The sequence below is a fragment of the Xiphophorus hellerii genome, chromosome 9, assembly GCF_003331165.1.
Source record: "Xiphophorus hellerii strain 12219 chromosome 9, Xiphophorus_hellerii-4.1, whole genome shotgun sequence".
NCBI lineage: Eukaryota > Metazoa > Chordata > Actinopteri > Cyprinodontiformes > Poeciliidae > Xiphophorus > Xiphophorus hellerii.
In genome coordinates this window covers 17,817,841-17,844,695 of record NC_045680.1, presented here as the reverse complement: position 1 = coordinate 17,844,695, position 26,855 = coordinate 17,817,841, and the positions used below count along the sequence as shown (strand labels likewise).

The window sequence follows — 26,855 nt, the reverse complement described above, 5'->3', positions numbered from 1 at the left end:
ATTAATTTGTTCATCCATTCACCTGTCAATCCATCCATCATCCATCCATCCACCATTTCTTGTATAATTGCCCAATCTTGTAATGGTAAAAGCAGAATCCGCCAGAACCCAAAACGCAGCCACAACAAGAGGATGGTTAACCAAAAAGTTTTATTACTAAAGTAAATGGTGTAGAAGGGTGTGGTCACACTAGTGGGTCAGGGACGAGGAATCCACAGGGGTCAGGAGTCCAGCCGGGGAAGGGGAGGGTGAATGGACAAGGGGAGATCTGTGGGGGTCTCAGGGGACAAACAGACCACAGGGACAAAATCCACCAACCAGAGGCTGAGTCGTGAAACAGTCCAGGGTCATGCACGGGAGGGTCTCAGGCAGTGAAAATCCAGAATCCAGAAGGCAGGGTCAGAAACAGGCAGGGTTCAGCAACAGGACTTTCAACAGCAGAAGGATTAGGCAAAAATCTGTGGTCAAAAACAGGCAGGATCAGAAACCAGAAAACTCTTTGAAACATGAGACAAGGCTTGAAAGCTGTGACAGCGGCAACAGACGATCTCGCACTGAGCTGGTGACGAGCAGCTGTTTAAGTAGGGACCAGCTCAGTGCAGGTGAGGGCAATGAGCAATCAGCACAGTCAAGGCAGAGCTGAAGGGCTGGAATCATGACAATCTAACCATGGAGGCAGAAGCCTATTCCAGGCCAATAGTGCATTAATGGGATCCAACATCTTTACACAAACACATTTATGTTTATAGACACTTTAGATTCAATGAATAACGTAATCTGCTTTGTTTTGGAAAACTACAATTTGTTCTTCTTCTCTACGCACATTTGAAATAACGTAGTTGGAGACCCATCAACTGAAAGCAGATGTGTTCGAAGCGTAAAAAAACATATAAGACATGGAAAGCAGAGTAATGACCAAGACTTGGAAACACTGAGTTAGAAAAATGATGAATTAATGGCAAAATACACTGCCTGGCCAAAAAAAAAGTCACCACCAAAAAATGGTCACACTCTCTAATATTTTGTTGGACCGCCTTTAGCTTTGATTACAGCCCGCATTCGCTGTGGCATTGTTTCAATAAGCTTCTGCAGTGTCACAAGATTTATTTCCATCCAGTGTTGCATTAATCTTTCACCAAGATCTTGTATTGATGATGGGAGAGTCTGACCACTGCGCAAAGCCTTCTCCAGCACATCCCAAAGATTCTCAATGGGGTTAAGGTCTGGACTCTGTGGTGGCCAATCCATGTGTGAAAAAGATGTCTCATGCTCCCTGAACCACTCTTTCACAATGTGAGCCCGATGAATCCTGGCATTGTCATCTTGGAATATGCCCGTTCCATTTGGGAAGACAAAATCCATTGATGGAATAACCTGGTCATTCAGTATATTCAGGTAGTCAGCTGACCTCATTCTTTGGGCACACAATGTTGCTGAACCTAGACCTGACCAACTGCAGCAACCCCAGATCATAGCACTGCCCCCACAGGCTTGTACAGTAGGCACTAGGCATGATGGGTGCATCACTTCACCTGCCTCTCTTCTTACCCTGATGCGCCCATCACTCTGGAACAGGGTAAATCTGGACTCATCAGACCACATGACCCTCTTCCATTCCTCCAGAGTCCAATCTTTATGCTCCCTAGCAAACTGAAGCCTTTTTTTCTGGTTAGCCTTACTGATTAGAGGTTTTCTTACGGCTACACAGCTGTTCAATCCCAACCCCTTGAGTTCCCTTCGCATTGTGCGTGTGGAAATGCTTTTGCGTTCACAATTAAACATACTCCTGAGTTCTGCTGTTGTTTTTCTTCGATTTGATTTGACCAAACGTTTAAGTAATCGCCGATCACAATCATTCAGGATTTTTTTCCGACCACATTTCTTCCTGGAAGACGATGGTTCCCCACCATCCTTCCAGTTTTTAATGATGCGTTGGACAGTTCTTAACCCAATTCTAGTAGTTTCTGCGATCTCCTTAGATGTTTTCTCTGCTTGATGCATGCCAATGATTTGACCCTTCTTAAACAGACTAACGTCTTTTCCACGACCACAGGATGCGTCTTTTGCCATGGTTGTTTAAGAAATGAGGAGTTACTCATTGCATCAGCTGGGGTTAAATAACTTGTTGCCAGCTGAAAGATAATCGCCTATGCAGTACTTATCCAATAGGAGGCTTGTACCTATTTGCTTAGTTAAATCCAGGTGGCGACTTTTTTTTTTGGCCAGGCAGTGTATGTGGATACCTTGATGTTCCCAGGAATTTTCCACTAATAAACCCAAGACATTGGTGTGTCAGAGGTTCCAGTTTAAGTTCTATAAAAAGTAATTTTTGAGTTAATGTGTGAGCTGTTGAATAATTGGACTAAAAAACAACTTTTCTTTAAAATACATTGAACTGTGTGTTACCATACCAATGTAGAACATTTTGATTTAGGATGCATAAAACATATATTTCTGTGTTTAAGCAAATTTCTTGTTATGAGAAAAAGAATCCACATGAATCACAACAATTATTATTTTACTACCTTTTCCTTATTCAAAATTTAAATTAGCAGATTTATTTATTTATTATTATTATTATTATTATTATTTTGTAATTTCAGAATGATGACCTGTGAAATGAATCCCAACAGAAAATGAACAGCGAGTTCTGATCTTAATACCAAAAATATCTGTGGAAGAGACTGAACCAAGAGGTTAATGTGAGGAAAAATCTTCCAATATCCAGAAATCAGAATAAAGAAATTCCATCAAGCTGGTGTGGCGGACTAATCAATATCCTGAAAAAAAAAAGTTTATTCCAACCCTATAATTACCTGACTACTTTTCATGTTAGAAAGAAATATTTATATCAACAAATATATGAAAATGTTTTGTTTCATTTTTCTGAATCGGTTGTCATTCTCTATGCCAAAGACTTGTTTTGACATCTGAGGAAGTGTGTGTGGGCGTGGGGGTGGGTGTGTGTGTGTGTGTGAGTATTTGGGAGGGAACAGGCTTGGAAAAACTAAAGATCTAAGTCGGAGGAGGAAACCCAACCTAAGTGTTGCGGCAGCTGGAGACGTAACGAGGTACAACTTGTGTTTCTCAGATTGTAAGCACTTATTTTTCTTTGTCACAAGAATTCAAACTGGGAAGCTGCACAGGTCCTCCCTCCGCTTCATCCATCCGGTGAGGGACGAAGAGACAGACGCAGGAAAACAAGAGAGTAGCAGCTCACAAACTATGATTTTCTTCGTGTTTCTGCTGCTCCTCGCTCCAGACATACTGCTCTCCTCAACACGTAAGAGATCAGTCGTTTTTATCTTTTGTTGCTCCAAACTAGGATCCATGCAGACGGTCAAAATTATGCTTCAAAAGATAAACATTTCTGATGTTGTTTCTACCACTTCGTGGTTTTTATTTGCTTGAATGAGTTATTATTATCGGTATTTTTATTATTATGACCAGATTTTAAAAGTGCAGAGACACATGAAAAAATGAACAACCGTCACAAATCTGAAGTCCGGTAAATAAAACCCAGATACATTTTTTAAAACTCAACCAAAAGAGTTTTTCATGGACATCGATCAGGCAAGCAATCTTTATGTTTTACAGGTGGTTCTGGTGTTGGAGGAAAAAAAAAAAAAGCAAAACACTTTTTTCTGAAAACTCTGAGGAATCTTTTTGTGTAACTGCTGTGGCTCCATAAATCTTCCTCGTTATGAGCTGAATATGTAAATAAGATCTGAGCTCCTGCTCTGTTGTGGGGCGGCGTGGCTATAATCTTTAAAGATTAAAGTAAAAACCAGTCAAAGCATTTTTCTAAAATGAATGATCTCTTAAAACGTGGCCATGTCTCTTTAGGATCCCTCTCGTTAAAAACACTGAAACCAATGAAACACTGCAGACAAAAAGCCTGTAAGCCTGTAAACTAATCGCTAATAATGAAAGGTTTACTGAGAACTAATCAACACTAAAGAATAGCTTAATAAAAAAAAGGTAGTATTTAGGTTTGGTGTGTAGTTTACTCTAAATGTTGTTGTTGTTGTTTTAAATGCTGCTATGTTTTCAGTTGCTTGACTGTGGCCAAGTGAGAAGCTACTTTATGATTTCTCTAATTTATAAAGCTTTATGTGAACTTACTGTCATTTATTTCCTATTTTGAGAAGCAGCTGAATTGGGACTCAACATGATGTTTATAACCTTAGAGAAATACGAAGGTGCTGATAACAAAACTGAAAGTTTCTTGAAGCATTTGTTGACATAGAAGAAATCATAAAAGGTTTATCTTTTTCATAATAAATTAAAAATGTTTTATGTCTGCTCATAAGTCTATCAACATATTTTACAAGGTTTTATGCAACAATAGGGACTACTTTTTACATAGAAAAATTACTAAATATCCAGACACAAATATACAGATGAAACAATTTTGTATTGTCTAATTTACTGAGAATCAAGTCTTGCTTACATAGAAAGTGTTTTAAAAACTAGCTCGGCCTAATGACATGCGCTGTGCTTCCTTCATCCAGATGTTGCCGTGATCTCCCCTCAGGATCCCGTCCTGAGAATTGGCTCTGGTTTGACGGCCTCCTGCACGCTCAGCCCAGAGCTGGGTCTCCACGCCAGCTCCTTGTATTGGACTCTGAACGGAGTCCGCCTGTCCAGCAGCACCCATAGCGTCGTGTCCTCCGACATCCTGAGCATCAAGCTCCGCAGCCTGAACGGCTCCCAGCAGAAGTCCGGAGACAACCTGATGTGTCACGGAGCAGACGGACGGATCCTCGCTGGTTCTTGTCTCCATGTGGGAAGTATGTATAGAGTCTTGATCTTCCTTGAACTTTTGCACATTTTGTGATATTTCAGTGAAAAGCAAACTTGGACGCTTTATCAGAATTTTACAGAACAGACCAACACAAAATGTTGTATAATCATAAAGTGGAAGGCAACTAAGACGTGGTTCAAAATTTTAATCTCTCTGTGACTAAATACAATCTAGTGTTAAATATTCATTGTCTATTTCACATCAAGAGGCCAGAAGAAAAGTATGAGAGAATACAAAGTAGAAGAAGTCCATGAACACTATACACCATTCTCACTGTGAGTGATGGTGGAGGCTGCATCATGCTGTGGGGATACCTATTTCCGGCAGGGACTGGGAAGGTGGTCGTAGTTGACTTGAAAATTAGTGATCAGATTTTCTATCTGTCCAATATGACTGAGCTTGAGAATTATTTTTAAAACATCCGTCCGTTCAAGGTGTAACTTGACAACTTGTTGCAACGACAGTCACAACTGTTTTCAGATGTTTGGGACCTACTTGTTTTAAATTTCTGCATTTAAATAGAAATGAACTATTTATTTGAATCAAGATGATTTTCTCAAATCCATCATGCACTGCTGGAGAAAAACAGAAATACTGAAAAGCCAGCAAATCTCGCTTGCATTTGGTTTAAATTTGAGTTGAAGAAATTGCTTCTCGAAAGTTGTTTGTTTTCTTCTGTTAACTTCCTGATGATAGAGCACGACTGATGCTGCATTTCAAGGCCACTTTTGATGGAACACCAAATCCGGAAAACATCGGCAGAAATTATTTTAAATATGAGTTCGAAGTTACAAGGACTGGACTCCGTTGTTAAAAAGTCCATCATTGTGTTTGACTTTAAATGAAATTAGTTTGCAGCTTAGCACAAGGACAGCTTTATGCAGCACTCTAACTGTAGGTGTGAGATTTGATTAAAACAGAAAATATAAAAACCTTAACTGTTCAAAATAAGTGTAACACTTCACCTGAAACGTTTGACCTTTCACTTTGAGTTTACCTCTTTGCTTCTTTAACAATAGTAACATTTTTCTGTTGTTACTGAAAATTGTTAGTGACATTTTTCAGTAAGTCAAAAGGACGTCGTTACAGACATGTTTGAGCACACTTAATTTTTTATTTTTTTTGTGGGTGGGGATTGCTTAAAGCTAATTCTGCTACTTTAATTATATTCCAGTGCCTCCAGAGAAGCCAGTAAATTTAACATGCTGGTCCCACAATGCAAAGGATTTGAGCTGCAGGTGGAGCGTCGGTGGGCAAGGAGAGACACACATCCCAACCAAATACACCCTGAAGTACAAACTGAGGTGAGGCAGCTCCTCACTTAGACAGATAAAATGTCTGATTTGTATAGTTTATCAGTCTTTATGGTAAAGACTGATAAGCTATCAGGATAAGAAAACTCTTTGGCCTTCATGTCATGGAAAAGTGTTTGGTACATGGAGACACAGCAGGTGAACACGACAAGAACATAAAAAAGTGATTAAACGTGGTGAAGTTTCAATCAGTCATGAGATCAAACTTGTGGTCAAGCCTGGCCCAGGCCTCAGAGATGGCGGTGGTGTCGCTCAACATGCACACAGCTCTTTGTAGATCAGTAGACAAACTGATCTACCAAAATCAGTTGGTAGATGGTGATCTCCAGAGCAAAAGATTTGGGGTTTTTTTTTGTGTTCAGGTGGCATGGGAGAGAAAACGAGTGTGAAAATTACAGCTCAGAGAAGAAGGGTTACGCTTGTCGTATCTCAGCAAAAATTGCTCTCTTCACGCCGTATGAGATCTGGGTGGAGGCCACCAATCAGCTGGGCTCAGCTGCCTCCGACATCAGCTCGCTCGACGTCCTGGATGTAGGTCAGTAAGGGAACTCTTTGGCCTTCATGTCATGGAAAAATGTTTGGTTCTTGGAAACACAGCAGGTGAACACGACAAGAACACAATAAAGTGATTAAATGTGGTGAAGTTTCAATCAGTCATGAGATCATGAAGTTTCAAAAATGTTGCTGAAGGAAGTAACCCAAGTACAGTGTTGTGAAAAATAATTGATCTCTTATAAATTGAAAGTTTTTTCTTTTTTGTTAAAATAGTTTAGATTGTCAGTTGTTGTTGGGTTGTTGTTTTTTTAATCAGAAAACAATAACTCCAGTTATACCAAAATAACTGGATATAAATTTGTTCTGCTGCATAACCCAAGTTTTTCTGAACTAAAGGTCAAAATCTAATCTCATTCTCTACCGTCAATTTTGACAGTTCATCAAAGTCCCGAAGAGGCAAAGCAATCCCGCTACTCCATCATGTTGGAGGGACGTTCTGTGTATAAAATACTTACACACCTTCCAAAGAGTTTTCTTTCTTCTGTCCACAGGATATTTGTCCCAACAGTTGTTTCAAACATCAAGAGGTTGTTTGTAAAAGGTCGGTATCACTTTGATCAGCAGTGGTTTTCATCTAGGCTCCAACTAGTCTCTTTCTTTTTGTTCAGTCTGCAGTACTTCAGATGCTGCTCTTTGATCTTTTCTGACCTCTTGGGTTAGTTTTTGATGCACTCCCATGGTAATTTTGGTAGGGTGGCCACTTCTGGAAACAATTATCATTCTGTTTTCTCTATTTCGACATATAGCCTCTCACTGTGGTTCACTGGAAGATGGTTTTCTAATCCTTTCTTTTAGCCTGCTTCATGTTATCAGTCAGGTTGTATAGTGACTTCATTTCGATAGGACTGCCTCAGCCTGAGTGTGACTATAGAAAATTAAACTAAGCATTTGTGGTTCATCGTAGTTAATTCAGACTTTAACGAGGACATTCTTTTCTCCCCTTCATAAATGATCTGGTATTAAAATTAGTTTGGTAATCTCATCTTTAAAGGGGGGAAACACTTTCCATGGTAGTGTATCTTACCCTTACAGTGGGTATGGAAAATATTCAGACTTCTTTAAATTTTTCATTCGTTGTTTCATTTCAGTCATTTGCCAAAATAAAAACAAAAGTTAGTTAAATATGAAAGCCACTGCAAAGGGTTTGAATACTTAGGACCATGTGATATTCCAATTTTTCTTTTTGAATAAATTCACAAAAATTTCTACACTTCAGTCTTTCTTCTGTCAAGGTGGAACGCTCAGTGTACATTCATGAGAAATAATATGAACTTTTTTGACTTTAGCAAATGGCTGCAATGAAACCAAGAGAAAGAAATACAAAGGAGTCTGAACACTTGCCACTATACTTTATTTATTGCTTAGTTATTTTCTCCTCAGCTGTTCAGATCTCCTGCCAATAAATAACAACACTCCAGTCAGGCAGGAAGAATAATTCCCAGGGTGCGACACTCTCAGAAGTTTTGTTGTAAAAGTATCAGCTCAGCAGATGCCTCCCAGTTAATGACTTCTGAGGTTTCAGGTTTACAGCCGTAATACTAAAGCACTAATATTCTGTAGTCCCCTAACCTTCTGCAAACACCACATTCTCCTAAGCCGTGTTTGATACCTGGAGCTTTCGCTCCGCATTAAATCCTCTCTGCAAACTGCAGAGTAGCCTGGAGGTTGCAAGCTTCTTGGAGTTAAAATGGAGGATTCGTCAGCTGCATTATGCTACAGCAAAGAACAGAAAAGCAAAGTGTGGATTTCCTTTGTCCTTCTGATTAGAATAAACATACCTTATAAATACTGTGACCCACCAGCAGTGGGAGCAGCGGCGGATGTGTCGAGCAGAAGTTTACAAACAGATATTTAATAGGTTCATAAATCAGCTTTGTCTCCTGTCCTGTTATCTTGTTGGTATTTTCTCTGGTTTCCTCTCCTTCGAAGTGGCTGAATTGTTGTATGGCAGCCCGTTGTGTCTTAATGAGGAACATCATGCCGACTTAGCAGACCCAAAGTCCACAAGCCACCTGACTGCCACAGAAAGACAAGATGAAATCTTTGAGATCTTCATATTTTCAGGAATCTGGGGTTTAAAATAACTTTAGACCTGGGATAACACAGTAACTATTTAACTTGGTTAAACATGAAACAATCCCTTGTTAGATCTTCTTTTTGTCTTCATTTATAAAGAAGGCATGAGAGGAACTGTAGATAACGGGATTCTGTCTTTAAGGCTTCTTGGTTTATTAAAGCTCAACATCAGCTAAACTCAGACAGCCTACATACTGTATATTTTTGTAAAGAATGTGAAAAACAAAAACACACATTATGGATATTGCACAATGTTCCTCCTCGGTATTTCCTAATGCGTCCATTAGAGTTTTTACCTTCGTCTGTCCAGTGTTCACCCACATGTCCTGTCAGTGTGCACAGTGAGGGGAGCTGTGTAGAAACTCTGCAACGCTCTTGCCCTGCAGTGACAACAGACCCTCCTGCTCACGTGCGGCTGAGTCGCATCGGCAGCCTCGACGACCAGCTGATGGTCCGCTGGGCCAGTCCGCCCGAGCTCAAGGACTTCTTGTTTCAGGCCAAATATCAGATCCGCTACAGAATGGAGGACGGCGCTGACTGGAAGGTGATCCTCGCACCAGCTTGATGAATTTTCCCTCTCGTGTCTTCATTTTAATTAAACCCCGTCGTTTTGAACCCGGGCTTTGATCGCAGTCAGCAGAAGTGAAGGTTTTTGAAGATGTAATTCCTTCAGAAGACGCCTTTGATGTTTTCAAGACGGGGATGCTCGACGTTTCTAAAATAGAAGGGTCTGTTAGTGAAAAGGATTGGCTTAGAAAAAAGCAGAGGAGATTTAGCTACCAGTCAGGGTTTGTCTGCATAGAAATATGAACGTGTGAGGACTTTAGATTCACCCTCATTGTCCTTGTGATATAGTTCAAGTATCCGAGCATCTTCTGTAGTGAAAGTACATTATTAAAGAATGTTTCAGTGAGAAGCATTTCTGTGACCTGTCATTTCTTTAATCACGGTGCTGTTTCCTCTGTCAGGCAGTGGATAACATTGGGAACCTGACGTCATGCCGGCTGGCGGGCCTCAGGCCTGGGATCGTCTACTTTGTCCAGGTGAGGTGCAACCCGGTGGGGATCTTTGGCTCCAGGAAACCTGGAATCTGGAGTGACTGGAGCCACCCGGCTGCAGCCTCCACACCCAGCGGAGGTAAGGAGGATTTTCCAGACTTCGTCACACTACATTCACTGAAATTTATGGGAACTTTGTGGTAATATATTCTGATGCTCAAATGACAGGACTGCAAAGAGTCCAAGTGTTTGAAATCCTTCCGATTTTGGACCATTTGTTCTTTTCTAATAATCGACCTTTCACTGGCAATTAAAGCCAGAGAAACAATGTCCCTTAAACATCCTGCGCAGGAAGATCCGAACCGCATGTGACCCGCAGGAAACCAAACATCAGTCGGCTTGCTGGCTAGATAGAGATCTCTCCTCTCAGAGGATTAGAGGGAACTGCAGAGAGCCGGGGGGACATTTGATGAATTTCTCTCGTCCGCTTCAAAGATTGATCCAGTTACGGAGCTGGCTGTCAGTCTGTGGCACACACACACAGAGCCTATAAAGCTTGAGTGGAAGCAGGTTTGGGAGCAGATAATGAGCTACATAAGTTATGTTGGTATTTACTTCCCAGGGGGGAGGAAGTCGTTATTGAGCTCTGTTGTTTGCCATAAAGGATTGATTTTGGCAGATGACAAAATTCTCTTTCTGAAACCCAAATATGGAATGTCACCTCTTCGGCTAAGGTCGTTGCACTGAGGGAAATGTTTCTGTTTAAAGCGTCAGTGTTACTGTAAACTCTGTATAAGATAAAGACTTAGAAAGGATTGAACCTCTACTCTAATTTTAATTCTACTAGGAACTTATTATTCATTCATAAATTGTTAATTAGATACATTTAGCTTGAAACAGCTTTATGCTAATGACATTCTTCATATAGAAAAAAAATCAAAAATGCTGATGTTAATCAAGAAGTTGTCTCAAATGACAACATATGCTGTGTGTTTGTTAGCTCAGCATGCAGACACAAGGGTTTGTGTCTTTTTTAAAATTTTTGCATTAAAGAAAATTAAACTTCATGTTGGATGTAGATTATCAGCAAATTTCTACAATGGATTTGATCAGAACTTTGGTTTTGATTTGATTATTTTAATCTGTATGTGGAGGGCCATTGCCTCGCTGGAAGATCAGGCTAATACAGTTTCGCTCAATACGTCTCTCCCCACACCATGATGCTGCCACTACCATGTTTCACTTGAGAGTTTTTGGTTAAACAGATAAAATCGTTATTTTCCTTACGCTGCAATAGTTTAGAATGTTTTCCAACCCTCTTTCTCTTTCATACAATGCACATCATCCCCACTCTGCAACATGGTGGTGACAGCATCATGCTGAGGGGATGCTTTCCTTCAACAGGAGCAGAGAAGTCGATCAGAGTTTACGGGAAGATGGAGGGTGATAAACTGAGCAAACCAGGACGGGGTGGATTAACCTTTCTAGTCGACAGCCAGACATTGGCTGAAAATGGCCCAGTCCAAGTCCAGACCTTAATCTAATTAACCAGTTGTGGCAAGAGCTAAAAATTTAGATGCTTATTGAGTTTGAGGAACAATCAACAAATACAGACGTGCACAGCTGGTAGACACATGTCGCGTAAAAGATTTCCAGCTAAAATTGCAGAAAAAGATGATTTTTGAATAAAATATCGACTCAAATGTGCGTTCAAGCCAGACGTCCGTTTTGTTTAAAAGTCTGCAAGCTTACTTTAAAACCGTGGATTACTTGTCTGCTTTCAAGGCAATAAAATGAGAATATTCAAGCTGCGTACGAGACACTCTAACCATGACGCTCCTGACATTTTCTCCCACGGTTCCTCCCTCCTCGTCCTCTCTCTCCTTCCTCCCATCAGAGCTGCTACAAAGAGGCTCCTGTGATCCTAAAGCCGGTGAGCAGAACTCCGCCCTGCGGCGGGAGCTCAAGCAGTTCTTCGGCTGGGTCCGCAAGCACGCCCCGGGCTGCGGCAGCATGTCGATCAAACTGTACGATCAGTGGAGGGTGTGGCTGCAGAAAACCCGCAAAACACGCAACCAGGTCGGTAAGCGGCACACACTCTTTTTTTTTTTTTTTTCTTCTGTGGGAAATGCCCTTCGCAAACACCTCATTACTCTATCAATATACGCCGAGCTGAATTTCTGACCCGGTCTTTTTTTTTTTTCATTTGCCATCTGCTCGGCATTTTTAAAAGAGGAAAGATTTCCTTTGAACTGGCTCTGTGGAGTTTCAGTCTGTGCTTTATGATCAGGTATAAATGCGCGGTTTGAGCTTTACGGGCTCAGAAGTGGAAGCGGAGAGAGAGACATGCTCTTCGTCAAGACGCCTGATTGTGTTTCATATTTTAATGAGCAGACTTGTGATCTTCAGCTGATGACCACAACAAAGACTAAAGGAAAAAACATTTGCATATAATTAACAGTCCATTCTCATGTGCGTCTTTTGTTTTTGCATTAGCGTGCAGATTCCTTCTTTGCAAAAAATAAATAAAAAAATAGCTCAGTGTTCCTGTGTGAGGAGTTCAGATCCTTCAGCCGCGTCCTCAGTCCATGAACTCAGAGAAACCTTCAGTCCACCTGACTTGGTTCGCTCAGCAAGGCTCAGGTTTTTTTTCTGCTTTCTAAGGCACAAATCGTCTCCTGAGTAATGTCTTTATTCGCCAAGAGTGACAGATTCTCATTGATTACCTCGGAGAAAACTTAGCAGGGAAGAAAAGCTGAGAAAGAGATTAAAGAGGCTGGTGGAGAGTAGTAATTAGGAGTTTTGTTTATATTTAACATATTTTTCTCATATTCTTTTCAGGATGAACCACCTTCTTTTTTCTTTGCAGGTTCCACAAAGCAATAATTCATAGCCCGGATACTCTGGAGTCTAACTGGTCGTCGTGGTTCCAGTCGGGTAAGAAGTCCAGGATTTGAAGATTTGAGCCTGACTTTTAAAAAGATTTGTAAAACAGCAGAGCCGGACCAATGTATAGGCAAACTAAGCAGCTACTTTATTCCCCAAACCTAAAGGGGGAGTCCACAAGAGCACAGATTGTCAAAGATGTTTACATTTTAAGGTGACGCTTGAAATGTAAATCAGGAACGTTGAACTGTACGTTTTTTTTCTAGGAAAAATGTTTAGTTGTTGAACGGATTCATGTTTTACCAAGTAGCTGTTTGTTTGCTCTGTCTGGCTACATGCCACACAGAAGAAGAAAAATACACTATTATAGTAATGATTATATCTGATACGGTGCCTCCTTATGGATATTTTCTGTTTTTGTCAGATCACGAAACAGATTTTAATATCTGACAAAGACAACATAATGCAGTTTTCAAATATGGGGGAAACTATCAAAACAACCTGGCTAATTAAATGAGACTCAACTTTCCTCCAAAAAAACTCCTGGAAGTCACAAATTATTTGCCAATAGAGACAAATTACTTTCTCAAACAGGGTCAGGTTGTTTTTTTTCCTAATAATTCATCACTGTGTCAAAATAAAAATAAGCCGATTGTTTTTTTTTTTACTTGGGTTATCCATGATAACATTTGGAGAGGTGTGCCCGATCAAACTTTTTTTGGTTCCCTTGCAGCTCTTTGTGTTTCCTCAGTTCAGATCTGTTCTTCAGATCTGTAAATCCTCCTGAGGTAGATAAACTTTAGGTAAATCTGCTCATTTTATTTTGTTTGATATAAAGGGGAATTGACTGATATCAGTGACAATAATGATCACTGTTCACTTCAATATTTCAGAACATATATTCAGATATTCAAGTAAAGCATCAGTAATTTAAAACATTTTAAGTCTTATTGTCAGAATAAGAATTGTTTTTAACCTTGGAAGAGATTATATTTTTGTTTTTAGGTTTTGTATCGAGTTTTATTACTTATGTTCATCCAGTAAAAAGTTGAAACTTAACTCTAAGCGTATTTATTAATTAAAAAAAAAAAAGTAATGACATAAGCAAGAAGTAGTTGGACGAGCTCCAATAATGATTTCATCTTGGTGTTTTTAACAAACATTTCATCACATTATGAATATTCCATGTGTTGAGCAATGCAGCAAATACAAACGCATGATTCCACATAAAAACACACCGAGGCGGACTGGGAGAGCCCCCCTGGGTGGGATCAGACTGCAGCAGTGAGCAGGGCGGAGCCTGAGGCCAATCAATAAGAGCTGAGATGGAAGTTGCATCAGGGCGAAGTCGGCCTGTCGGCCCCGCGGTTTCGTCATGAGACAGGGCTGCCGGCGCAGACGTCCAGGGAGTCGGCTGTCAATCACACTCTTCTGAGTCGTATTTAAAGTCCTGCATGATTTCACTCAGAGCCTCTTTGTTCTTTATGATCCTGTCCAACGGCAGACAAAAAGACAGTCTTTAAAACTACCATATCAGTTGTACCAAATGCATTTATTTCATACTTTAGTAAACAAGTGAATAAAGAGGTCAACAATGCATTAATCAAGTGTCTCGTACTCGTGCTTGAGCTCCTGAATTCTTTCTTGACATCCTTCATCCTCCGGCTGATCCTGGGCCTGCTGCTTGGCCAGCTGCAGCTTGGCCGTCTGTTCATAGGCACCAGCAGGTAAAAAGTCAGGGATAACAGGAATTTCACAAGAATTAAACATATATGTGAGAAAACTCTAATCATCCCTTCCAGAAAGCAGCTTGAGAAAATGAGAATGTTTGGGAAGTAAAATCCGAGAGAGAACGTGGGGCAGGTCGAAAGAGGAAAGAATCGTTTGAGAAATGCTGTAAAAACAAATACGAAAAACTGTTTTCCTGCTTATCCTCAAAGCTTCTGAAATAACTTTCTGACATCAGTGCTGAGAACATAAAACCTTAGAAAAACGTCTGATAGAAAGCAAAGCAGTGAGATAGGTTTTATACAGAAAAACCTAATTTGATGGTTGAGAAGTCTGCCTCCCGGTGGTTAAACAATGACGTTCTATCAAAGAGAACATTTTCCCCTTAGATTGAACAAACCAGCTTTGTTATAGCTGATTCACTTACAGCAGTAACTTTGGGAGAAATAGGACAAATTTGTAGCAAAATATTGTGAGAAATCTGTCCAAAAAATTTTTACCAAAGTTTTGCAGCTTACAAGACAATTCTACCAAATCGTAAAGGAAATACAGAGGATATGCATGTTAACTTCCGAAGTACAAGGAGGAAATAAATAAAAACTAATATAAAAAAGTGAATATTTTATGTCCTGTGATGAACTGGTGACTTGTTCAGAGCGTTTGACCTTGCACAGACATGACAATAGACAATGGATGGCTGAATGTTTTGCTCTTTGTGTTTAACAGTGATGTTTACCCACCAGTTCAAGTTTCTGCTTCTCTTTGCTCTGCAGCTTTTCGATGTGCTCGGAGAGGTCAGCTCGGTCAAAATCTCGATGAAGCCTCGCCTTGATCTCCAGAACTTCCTTAGAAATGCCACTGAAGGCCTGAGTTATCTCGTTAACCAACTGCTTATAGTGCTCAAAGTCGTAATGCGGCCCAGTCCTCAAGTAGGCTTCGTGTCCTCTGAGCAGCCACAAAAAAAAAAATTATAATAAATTTAATACTGACATACAATTCACATTTCTGTGCGATTCAGCCCCTCTGACGGGGAGAAAATGTGAACAACCATAATAAAAATGGGACTGGGATGTTAAGAACTAAATAAATAAATAAAAACTAACATGAAAATAAATAAAATTATCCACAATTTCAAGGGAATCACAAACTTGACTGTTAATGGAATGTAATAGTCTCAGGATAATTCTAGACTTTTTTGCTATATTGACTGTGATTGCAGTAAACAGAAACGCAGAACTGATTTAAAATAAAATGTCAGGAAAGAAGAATAACTGACTTAATTTTCCCCAAATCTCCAGTCAATCTCTGGATCTTCACATGGGATTTTACTATTGAATGACTTGATAATTAGGACAACAAGGGTGATTAAACAAAGTAACAGTTTAGTACCACATTAAAAATAATTTTAAAAATCTCCATCTAGACCACATAATTTCAGCCCCAAGCTGCCCATAATCTGATTTCTAAACCCAAATTAGCCTCCTCACAGTCCTTGACTGTGTTAAGATGCCTGCAGAAGGAGAAATCACACATCAGAGTGTATGTAAAATGCTGAAACTCTAATTTATTACTTCACATTTATAGCAGTACCTCAATTCTCCCTCCATTTCCTAAACAGGGGATTGGTTTGCAATTTAGCAGCAAATCACAAACAATTGTGTCTTGCAAAATTCAACACAGCATCATATGGGAGAATCACAATCTAATGCCACAGAGATTACAAAGACGCATAATTTGACTGAAATAAAACCACATTTTCCAATATTCCAATTAGTAAATCATTACATCTATTGAAAACAACTAAGTGTTTTGTTTTTTAGTTATTTTGTCAGTTGGCATGGCCCAATTACTAGAATTGGTACTTAATTTTTTTTCTATATATATATATATATATATATATATATATATATATATATACATATATATTAATGTATATTAATATATACATTAACACTTGAAAAATAGTGTTCAAGTATTCTTGAACACTATTTTTTACTGTTTTAACATGACATTTTTTAATCAAACTATTTTAATTTAGTTTTTTTTTTTTCCTTTAGTGTTTACATTAAATGTTATGTCTGTTTCTGGTGCTTTAATTGCTGCATTAACTTCAACTTCCAAGAGGAAGGTGCGTTTAATGAGATTCCAGATGAAGCATCAGAGCTAAACAGAGCGTTAACAAAACACACTGCTGCTGATCCTCCACATGTTTGAGAGCACTGCCAGTCAGCTGACTGAAAGCAGACTACCTCACTCCATCCTTGCTTAAAAGAAGGGCAAATATGGCTTTTTTGTCCTTGTTGGTCGTTAAAGGAACATAATCTATCACTCACATCATTGAAACTGTGCCACTACCTTAATGAAGGACCTAACTAATAGCAGCAAATAGTTATACTTCTGTTTCTCTATAACAAGGGCAAATGGAACCAAGGGGTAGAATATTTTGCACAAAAACATGCTTACTTGAAAACTACAACAAAATTTAGCGTCTTTAATTTAAGTAAAGTTTATGCATCACCTTCAGAAAAAAATATTGTATGTGTACAATAGTGTGAAGCCAGTTGAGACATTAAAAGAAGGTACAAACTCACTCTTCGAATAGTTGATACGTCTCTATCCGCTCAGACTGAAGCTGATAAAACCTCTTTATCAGGGCCTTACAGTCTGATGGAACCTGATGAATAAAGAAAGGTTTCATAAGATACAAAAAGGCCTGTACTGTAGTGAGGATAAACAGCTTTCAATCACCCGATATGGACATCATATTGGGTGAAAAAAGTAACAAAAAACTAGGCTAGAAAGCAACAAAAACTAGAATCACAACTAAAATCAAACCTGATATCTGACGTTGTTTTAAATTGTTATTCAAACCACATTACCTTATTATTAGCTTGGTTAGCTTAGCATTAGCTTTGAGCTGTTTAAATATATAGTCAAATGAAACGGACTCTCACCATGTTGTCGTAATCAACACGAAATACCGCCAACCAGCTCCAGCTGTTTTATAACAGCAGCATGTTTGAATGTGGCAAACGCAGGCCGTTTCTGTTTTTCTTTAGTGTTGCGATTCGGCAGCGTGTATGCTGGGCAAACCGGAAATGACGATTCAGTTCGGCGTAAACAATCAACCTTCAAAGTAAAAGCACGGAGATTTTTTTATTTTATTTATTTATTTATTAAATATATTTTATTTATTTTTTGCCTTTGTTCTTTCTCAATAAAATTAGGCCAAAGCAGCAAAATGTAGATCAGGGGTAAAATCTTGTAACTTTTAGACGTGTCTCTGCTTCAACACACCTGAATCAAATAATGAGGTCAATAGCAAGACTCTGGAGAACTTGGCTGCATACTGAGAAGGTGATTGAGCCATTTAATATTTAATTCAGGTGTGATGGACCAGAGACTACCTAAAAGTTGTAGGACACCATCTGGATTTGAAGACCTCTAAAGTCAAATAAAGTCTAATGTAGTCTACAAGCTTGTAACGTTAATGTTAAAACAACCTCATTTATATGGGAGTGGCTGTTAATTCACTAAAATTGAGCTCATATGTAAACCAGCTACTGTTGAACATTGAATATGGTTTTAAGATTTCATTTTCTAATTTATTTTTATAACTTCCTTTTTATTTGAAACTCTAGTGGTACCTTGCAGTTGTCTAGCAGTGGTCTATCACTTTCAGTCTGGTTTGTATAAAATTCGGTTTTGCAGCAATACAGTAGACTGGCACTATATGAACCAGAGGTGTGTTTATGAGGTTAGAACCAGTTGAAAGCTGGAGCCCACAGGGCACCGCCTATAGACTGGTGTAGTCTTCATCCCATCCACTGGGGGCTTGTATTTTTTATTATTGTGGGATTAGAAAGCATTATTCCAATATGGAGGAATCAGGTCGTAGATCTACTACAGTGTAGACTCCTACGCCCCGAGTCTCCCCCTGCAGTTCATTGGTCCATGAGCGGGTTCAGCACCACGCAGGGTGAACAGCGACACTCCGCAGTTTCGTCGGATGAGGATGCCACGGAAGCCGCTCAACACGGTTACTATGACACCGGGTTTCTTCTTCTTTTTTTACTCTGCATGAGACTGTTCCATCCATCCATAGGAAGTAGTCCCAGCCAGGATATTTCTCAGTTTGATCGGCGGATTCGTCTTGTCTTCAGAGGAGATCTAGCATCGCGGATGTTCGGATGCTTCACAGATTTCTTTTATTTCGCCGGGTCTGCTTCGCTTCGAGTCCAAAGGCATGACGGACTCTACTAAAACCATCCCTCGGGTTCAGTCCAGGTGCTTTATCTTCTCATGCACAACGCCGCATCCGCTATCACAGCTGCCGCCGCCCGAACACCGGGTCTCCCAGCCGGTGCCACGGTGTCCGCCGGTCCCCCAAAGCCTCTTATGACATGACAACTCCGGGCAGGAGGAGCAGGATCAAAGGTTGTGGGTAGGGGTTGCAGAAGGATGGGTCAGATCCTCAAGGAAAGGGTGCAAAGAAACTGAAAGTTTCCCTTTGTCAGTGTCTAAGCAGAGAAGTGCTCGACTGGCTTGGAGTCTCCAGGGGGTCAGAAAGTCCCCGTGATCCTTATTCTGATCTGTATACCTTCAGTGTGGTGACACCCACCTCTGCCTCCCAGTCTCATCTGATGTACGGCCTCATAGTGTTGATACTGGTCGAGTCCCAGCCAGCTGCGAGGTTCCCCGGGCCTGTGAGGTTCTCCTTCTCCTGCGCAGTCATGGGCTGCATTCAGAGCATAGCCTGCAACAAGTCGCGAATCAAGCGGGAGAACATCGTGGTGCATGACCTGTCCGCCACCATAGACCACTGTCCGACTGTCATAGAGGAAAACTCCCCCATTGTGCTCCGATACAAGACGCCCTACTTTAAAGCCGCTGCGCGGATTGTCATGCCCCCCATTCCGCGCAACGAGACCTGGGTGGTGGGTTGGATCCAGGCGTGCACTCAAATGGAGTTTTACAACACCTACGGAGACATCGGCATGTAAGTCAACATCTAAGTCACCAGAGTCTCCATCGTGCCCCGACTGAGTGATTTATCGTGCAAACAGTGAGCAGCTTCCGGGCAATGCTGCGCCAGCATGCTGATGCTGGTGCATGGCTCTGGGAGTTGGAGCATTTGTGCACACAGCAGGTTCACTGTGCTTGTCAGCCCTTCTTCATTCAGACGCCCACCGACAGATTTTGTTCCTGTGACTCTGGCACGTAAATAGAAAAGCTGCTATTAGATGAAGCAACATTTGCTGCTCGCTCTCTGGCACTCAAACTGTGCCCACGGGGACATGCCGTCCCCCACAACACGCACAAACACGCGTTATCAGCGAAGGCATATGTGAGGGGGTGTTTAATCCTGCGGGGTCCAGGTCTAAGGTGGGTGTACTGCATAAACTGGGGAGAGGAAAGGGGCTTCGGAATCATAAAAGCTCGACAAATAGTGGAGGACGAGAGGGCAGCAAACTGTGCAGAACAAAGAGATGATCATGCCCTGACAGCAGTTTGGTTTGCATTGTCAAGGTTTTGCAGTGCTTTCCATTTTTATTGGCACCGCTGGCAAAAAATTTATCAGGTTAGCACGCGGCTGTAAAAGATGGATTTATTTTAAGGCTGTTCTGTTACCTGGGGATCCAGGTAAAACAAACAAACTAACTAAAAAGCTTCCAACAACAGAGACAACGGTGTCAATCAAATCAACAGAGACAAAAAAAAATGTACAGAATTGTTAAAAATGAAAATACGTTTCACACAGTCTGGAAAGGCTAAAGGGTGAACGGGGTCATAAATGCCCCCCTCTTGCACCAATGCTTTTGATTTCAAATAAGACTGAGAATATTAACGATAAATATAAAATTATGGAAAATATACAGGATAAAAACAGGCGCAAAACAATCAAAATAAAAGAATTACAACCTTCAAGAGAAGTCTACAGTCTTTTTTTATTGAGTTTAGGATTAAATGATATACAAAAAGAATTAAAGAGGAAACATTTAATTCAGTGTTTCAAGCAACATCTGTGCTATTATTTTATGGTTTGCATGTTTTAGTAACAAAAAAGTACGTTTGACTGAGTTACAGAGCGAGTTCAAAGTCATTACATCAAGTCAATTAAATATTGTTTCCGATAACTGATAGTACGGTAAATAGCAAAGTTGCATAAAATGATAAGCAAAGCTCCTTGTCTTTAAGTCATCCTATATATTTTTATCTGTTTACAGAAAATGTGACTTTGACCCCAGTGTCAAACTTGTCCCTGTAAAAAAAGAACAAAAGAAACATTTTACAATAATGACACAAAAGTCTTCAAGATTCTTCATCTGAATTTCCAAATTATTTCATCATAAAGCATCAAGAGTGGAAAATAGTTTGAGGTGTTGAAGTGTTGGAAGTTCTCTTCTGTCAGACGTCTGAGAAAATAATCTTTAACCAGTTTGATAAAAAAAAAAAAAAAATCCTCCAAAAGGTCTTAAAATTCTTGCAGCAAAACACCCAAACATCAAATTAGTACCACAGTCAGAGATGTGCTCAAAGACCAACGAACAAAACCGTCTGCGAAATAAAAAGTGACAGGCAGAAGTCAATGAGTTCGCTTGACGAACAGTATTGTCAAACACCGACTTTTATGTTTGCAATAAAAACCTCCACCAGTAAACACTAAACGCTCAATTTTTAACTTCCCACCTTCACAAATGACATAGAAAGTAGGTTTTTCTTCTAGCTTCAAGCATAAGCTAGAAAGAAAACGAGATTTCTTTGTGTTCTTATGCACTATGTGGATGGTATGACTGATGATATATGAAGCTAACTTTTTCAGTTTGTTGACTGGTAAACCGTTAATTTTTCAGTTTCACAATAAATGTGGATCAAGCAGAGCCCTCCAAATATCTATGTAATTTTTTACATTTTATTTTTATCTTGAGGTTTTCTGCAGCTCTAGTGGCCTTTATTTAACAGCAGTCACACCGAAAGTGGGTTATCAGAGAGAGGGAAAACATGCGGGAAAGGTCAACAGGTCAGGGCTCAAACTCATGACGGCCATGTTGAGGTCTAAGGCCCCCGTATGGGTCACCCACTTTACACCTGCTCCACCGTCGCGCCTGCAAGTCAAAATATGTTTAGCGTTAAATGAGAATTTCTACTTAAGACTCCATCTTTTACAAAAGTTGAACAGAGGTTTGAAGTTAGGATAAACTTGGTTTCTGTTAAAGAGAAGTCATGTGGTTTTAAGATTTATGGATGATATCCAGGGCATACCCTGTTTTTTTTGTTTGTTTTTTTTTACCCAAAACAGACCCTCTCTGCTTCCCTGCAAGCATGTACGGATAGATAGACAGACGTTTTGGGTTTGTTTTTTACTTGTTTTTGTACTCTTGAGCTTGTGAAACCAAAGCTTGGTTACCCAGAAGGGGATTTCATTTCTGTCTCCCTGCAGGTCAAGCTGGGAGCTGCCTCAGCTGCGGGAAGGTCTGGTGAGGGCCATCAGCGACTCCGATGGCATCAGTTACCCCTGGTACGGAAACACAACAGAGACCGTCACCATAGTGGGGCCCACCTCCAAACCGTCCCGCTTCACAGTCAGCATGAATGATAACTTTTACCCCAGTGTCACCTGGGCCGTGCCGGTCAGCGAATCCAACACGCCCTTGCTGACCAACATCAAGAGGGACCAGAGCTTCACCACCTGGCTGGTGGCGCTGAACACCACGTCCAAGGAGAAGATCCTGCTACACACCATCAAGTGGCGGATGAGGGTGGACATAGTTGTGGATCCAGCCCAGCCTCTGGGCTCCAGAGCCCGGCTGGTGGGCCGGCTGTACCAGGAACAACCGCGGGTGCTGAGCCGCATGGAGCCCGTCCCTCCAAACGCCATGGGGAAGCCGAACGCCAATGACGCCCAGGTTCTGATGTGGAGGCCAAGGAGAGGTCCTCCGCTTGTTGTCATACCGCCTAAGTAGAGCCAAGAGAGGCTCTTCATAACTGTTTCTTTTTGCTACAACATCACAGAGAGCCACATACGACTGAAAATGATGATGAAAGACAGAAGCAGAGTTAAGTATTTAATTGTTGAATCAGTGTTAAAACTCTGCCTTAATTCCCCACCGCTGCCTTTGACCATCCAGAAGGTTTCAGCCTCTGGTGCTGCAGAACTGTGGAGCGTACGGAGGTGCACTCTAACCCAGCACACCCGAGCAGAGCGCTGCTTAACTCTGAGAAAACACCATCAGTGCTGGGATGTGTCATTAATCTTCGATGTAGCTCCTCTGGCTCAGGAGGACGTGATCAAGCCTCGACACAGGCAGATATACACAAAAAGGTTTACAGCCTTAAAGATCCTCCAGAGGAAAAGTTTTGGAGGTGAAGGTGAAGGAAAGACAACTCTATTGTGGGGATTAATTGATCGTTTTCATTTCTGATGGATGATGTGAATGTACGTATTCAGGTGTTTTTGTTTGTGCAGATGTGTTTTTATAACGGCTGCGTTCGGGCTTGCTGCTGTCACACCAGACTGCCTCAAACACGCCAGAGGCCTCATTCAGGTTAGTTTTAGATTCAACTTTCAGATCACAGGAAATACAGACTCGACACGTACACAATGACACATGAATGAAGCCTACAGAGAGATTCTCCTTTTCTAACAGTGACTTCATCCAAGCTTCCCAGTTGCTCCAGTTCTGCCTTTGCAAAGCCAGAGATGCCTGCCGATATCGACAGTAAAGCCGGATTTTTTTATTTTATTTTATTTTTTGGTGAGATTTTCAGGCCCCTCCTATTAGATTTGGAGAGAATGAAAATGTAAGGAGGCAAACGTACCCCGAAATGATTTGACTGTTTGTTAGAAAGGGAAACCAGTAGTATACCACCATGATGAATCATAACTACATGCCACATCATCAAACCCTCTGTCCCCCTTTTCACCTCCATAAATTCATGGTCTTTCAGTATTACTTACAGGTGCTTTATGCTGCTTTTTTCTCCCAGTGGGAGCTGTGTTCGGACTGGTATCGTGAAATACATGGGGTTTAGTAGAGTTTGGGGTTGGAAGTGGCGAATAGGAACTCTAAACTCTTCATTCTTCCTCTCTACCTTGCCTGTCGCTCTTAAGCTTTGCATCCCGTCTTAAAATGTGGTTTAAAAATCTGCCTCTACAATCGACGACTTGCTTTAAAAAACTCGTTATCGTAGTTTTTATTTCTCAGAAGGCAAACCAGAGAGTGCATTCCAGCTATTGAGGAATTACATTTCTCCTGACCTCTCTGGGAAAATTTGCTCTTCCCGCTTTTGCATAGCAAGATCCAACTGATTGTTGAACCAAGGAACAGTGTGGCTCTCATCCAGGCAGAGTACAGACCTTTACTCTTCCCTGGGTTTGAAGCTTGTCTGTAATTAGCAGAGTATCAAGGTTTGGGTCATGGATCCAGTTTACAGTGTTACAGCCACAGTGTCTAGATCAGGAGTGGGCTACTCCAGGCCTCGAGGGCTGGTCTCCTGCAACTTTTAGATGTATCTCTACTTCAACACACCTGAATCAAATAATGAGGTCATCAGCAGGACTCTGGAGAACTTCACTGCACTTAGGAGGTGATTCAGCTATTGGATTCAAGTGTGTTGGACCAGGGAGACATCTGAGAGTTGCAGGACCTCGAGGACCAGGATTGCCCACCGCTGGTCTAGATAGTCTCCAGATTCTACAAGATTTCCACAGATTTTTTGTGTTTTTAGCCAATGACGAACAATTTCTACACACAATTGGTTACTGACAGCAAAGTAAAAAGAAACACAATGTGAAATGATTAGGAATATTTCTTCTTTTTCTTTAGTCATACACAATACAAAGACATTATTTTAAAGGCTGAAGCTGAAACACATTCAAGACGAGAGGCAAATGTATCTTCTTTTTTTTTTTTTTACAACACTAAGCATTTAAAAACATGGCAGAAACAGCAGCTGGGGTGTTAAAAGTCAAAGGTGTCTGATTCTTGTGTGAATTAAGGGGTTTTGTTGCTCGGTGGTTTAATGTTCTTGTATTTTTGTTCCATCTTGTTGTGTCAGCTCCGACATCCAGGTGGATCAGTTTGACAGATGGATTTTTTTTCTGTACTAGAGATATTTGCTAAAAATATTTTAAACAGGGGTTAGCATTATCAGTAAGGGTTGCACCAGTACATGAATGCATGCATCAGTCAGTATTATTGGTGCCTTCTCTGGTTGGTAAGTTGCATATCTCTGGTGGATTTATTCTTTTGGTCAGGGACGGCCGGGTTTCTCTTCAGCCTGAAGGACACAGAGTAATCAACTTGAGTTTTTGTTTTAATATTTCAGTAAAATTTAAAGTTTTTCATAATCATGTCCAAAAACAATTTACCTCTAACCTTGTTTATGTTTTGTTTTTAGGTGGGTTTTGTTGTTTTTGTAATTTTCCCCTTATATGTCAAAGTTTTGAGAGGCTGTATTCTCTTTACAGACTTTTGTCAGTGTGGAAGTGTCTCTGTGGCGACCAAAAGATTTCTTCTACAGACCAGTGTTTTTGATACGTACAGTGTTGTCAGCTGGAAGAGTTTTAATTTTGTTTTGTAACCCCCCCTCTGTTGTGTAGAAATGTCCCAAGATTTTCAGAATCTTTCTATGGAGATTAAAAAAGGAAAATGCTAATTTTACACAAATTCGTCTTTGAGGATTTCCCACAAACCTCTTGTATAAAGCCGTTCTCCCTGCTGATTCTTCAAAAGTCAGTTTCCTTTTTATATTCCGTCCTATTCCTGATCTGTAAAAATCTTCAGTATAATATTGCTGGCTGGCTAATTGTAATTAAATATGCTTTAAAATAGGTAGAAAACCTTTTTTCCCCCTAGGATTTAAAAAAGCTTGCAGCGCCAAGTTTCTGAAATATTATTCACATTTATTTGCTCCTCACCCAATAAAATGGAGAACACAAAATTTCCTCCATAAGTGCTTTTAAATGCTGTGGGATTTTGCACGTATGGCTGCTGTCAAAATGCAAAAGTACCCAAGTGTTATACGAATATATTAATATTTAAACCCGCTCCCCATCTCAGTGTAACCACTGAATATTTCAAGGAAACCAAAAATGAGAAAACCACTAGAAAATTTCCTCTTGACTCAGGTCAACCCATTTTATGATGCCTTGCAAAATATTTCTATCTGTTGATGGGTTTTTTTAAAACATTTTGTCATGTGACAATGATGAGAAAATGAGATAAGAAATCTATGTTGACGAATCATGTGCAATCAAAATGCAGCTGCATGCCTTATTCCACAGCTGTCCCCAATCAGTAATCAATGTTCACATGAAAGGTAAACGCCCAGCCTAACCACAAGGATTGTAACACACAGCCACAAACCTTGACATGCTTTATTGGGATTGTATTTATATGAAATGTCACCCAATTTATTAATCCTATGACCTCTGAAGGTCACACTGGATTTTACTTAAAGGTATCAGAATAAAGGAGGCTGAATACAAATTCATGTCACACCTTTTTTAGATTTATAGTACCAAAGATACACTCAAAGTTTACAGGTGTATCATAAAAATCAAGTAACAAAATGTGAAAAATATGACAGTGTAGGAATACTTTTGAAAGGCATTGTAAGGCTGGCTGTGCATTCATGACAATCCATCTAAAAGTGGTCCACAATTGCTGCTCAAAACCCAAACAGACAAATTAAAAAAGATGTCCTAGGGAATTTAAAACAGTCATAGTGCCTCTTCTGGTGTCACGTCTTTTTCTAAACTGCTATTAAAAAAAGAAGGAAGGCTGAAAGTAAAACTAGTGCAGCACAGCTGTAATGTCACTGGTTTGCCAGGTCGGTCCATCTGTTGTTCAATCAGTCCATACTGCCTCATCAACACAAAAAAACAGATCACGGAGGAGCGCTGAGCCCAGCCAGAGGAGGAATGGACGACACATAGTCGCTCCCATGCTGCTTCTTCATTGTGGCGCCAGCTAAACGAGGCTTCATGCACAGACCAACACACACCTCACTATCAGAGAGGCGGGCAGCCGGGTGTTTTGGAAAACGGATACGCCTCCCTTAACCTCGACCCGGGAGCGGTCGGTGAAAAATCTGAGAATTCAGACGTCTGAAGTCACACTGACAATCAGGAAGAAAAACCAACAGAGCAGCACTTGTGACAGAGGAATTCATTATTGTTCAACGAATTGTGGCTTTTCTAGTGTGAAAATAGTGAAGACTGTAATGTTTTAATGAGGAAAAATAAATTTAAATATATTTATATCTGATCATATCTGCTGTCTGTGTGTTCGAGGGTTTCAAAAGTATCCCTTTCTCTGAAAAGGAGTCTTCATAAGGAGAACTATTGGTTCATTATTTTTGTTTACAGTGCAGTGATGTCAACTCAGAATATCAGGCTTTTGTTCTTGAATTTCTTTCCATTTTACCAAACCGCACCAAAAAAAAAAAAAAAAACAACTCTCCATATTGTCACCTTTATATTTTGTT

General features: G+C 40.4%; 3 protein-coding genes and 1 long non-coding RNA gene across 5 annotated transcripts; 2 read left to right on the top strand and 2 right to left on the bottom strand.

The window, feature by feature from the left end:
* Positions 1–131: 131 nt before the first annotated feature.
* Positions 132–22,466, bottom strand: LOC116725667 (uncharacterized). The gene is made up of 4 exons (XR_004340444.1): positions 22,455–22,466; positions 11,594–11,598; positions 8,761–8,767; positions 132–663 (listed from the first exon to the last, which is right to left on the bottom strand). It is a non-coding gene; the product is annotated as an uncharacterized LOC116725667 (long non-coding RNA).
* crlf1b (cytokine receptor-like factor 1b) lies at positions 2,995–13,299 on the top strand. 2 transcript variants are annotated; one of them, XM_032571870.1, is made up of 8 exons: positions 2,995–3,283; positions 4,515–4,793; positions 5,982–6,111; positions 6,483–6,655; positions 9,138–9,295; positions 9,720–9,888; positions 11,647–11,828; positions 12,619–13,299. In XM_032571870.1, exons 1-8 carry the CDS (start codon positions 3,226–3,228, stop codon positions 12,640–12,642), a joined length of 1,173 nt encoding a protein of 390 aa, XP_032427761.1. In that variant the 5' UTR covers positions 2,995–3,225; the 3' UTR covers positions 12,643–13,299. The 2 variants fall into 2 exon arrangements, with proteins under 2 accessions (XP_032427761.1, XP_032427762.1); XM_032571871.1 differs by having other exon boundaries at positions 11,647–11,832.
* Positions 13,748–17,476, bottom strand: rex1bd (required for excision 1-B domain containing). Its single transcript, XM_032571876.1, has 5 exons — positions 17,318–17,476; positions 16,955–17,037; positions 15,104–15,308; positions 14,254–14,342; positions 13,748–14,125 (listed from the first exon to the last, which is right to left on the bottom strand). Exons 1-5 carry the CDS (start codon positions 17,318–17,320, stop codon positions 14,053–14,055), a joined length of 453 nt encoding a protein of 150 aa, XP_032427767.1. The 5' UTR covers positions 17,321–17,476; the 3' UTR covers positions 13,748–14,052.
* Positions 17,552–26,630, top strand: fam78bb (family with sequence similarity 78 member Bb). Its single transcript, XM_032571873.1, has 2 exons — positions 17,552–19,362; positions 21,805–26,630. Exons 1-2 carry the CDS (start codon positions 19,007–19,009, stop codon positions 22,325–22,327), a joined length of 879 nt encoding a protein of 292 aa, XP_032427764.1. The 5' UTR covers positions 17,552–19,006; the 3' UTR covers positions 22,328–26,630.
* The last annotated feature ends 225 nt before the right edge of the window (positions 26,631–26,855 follow it).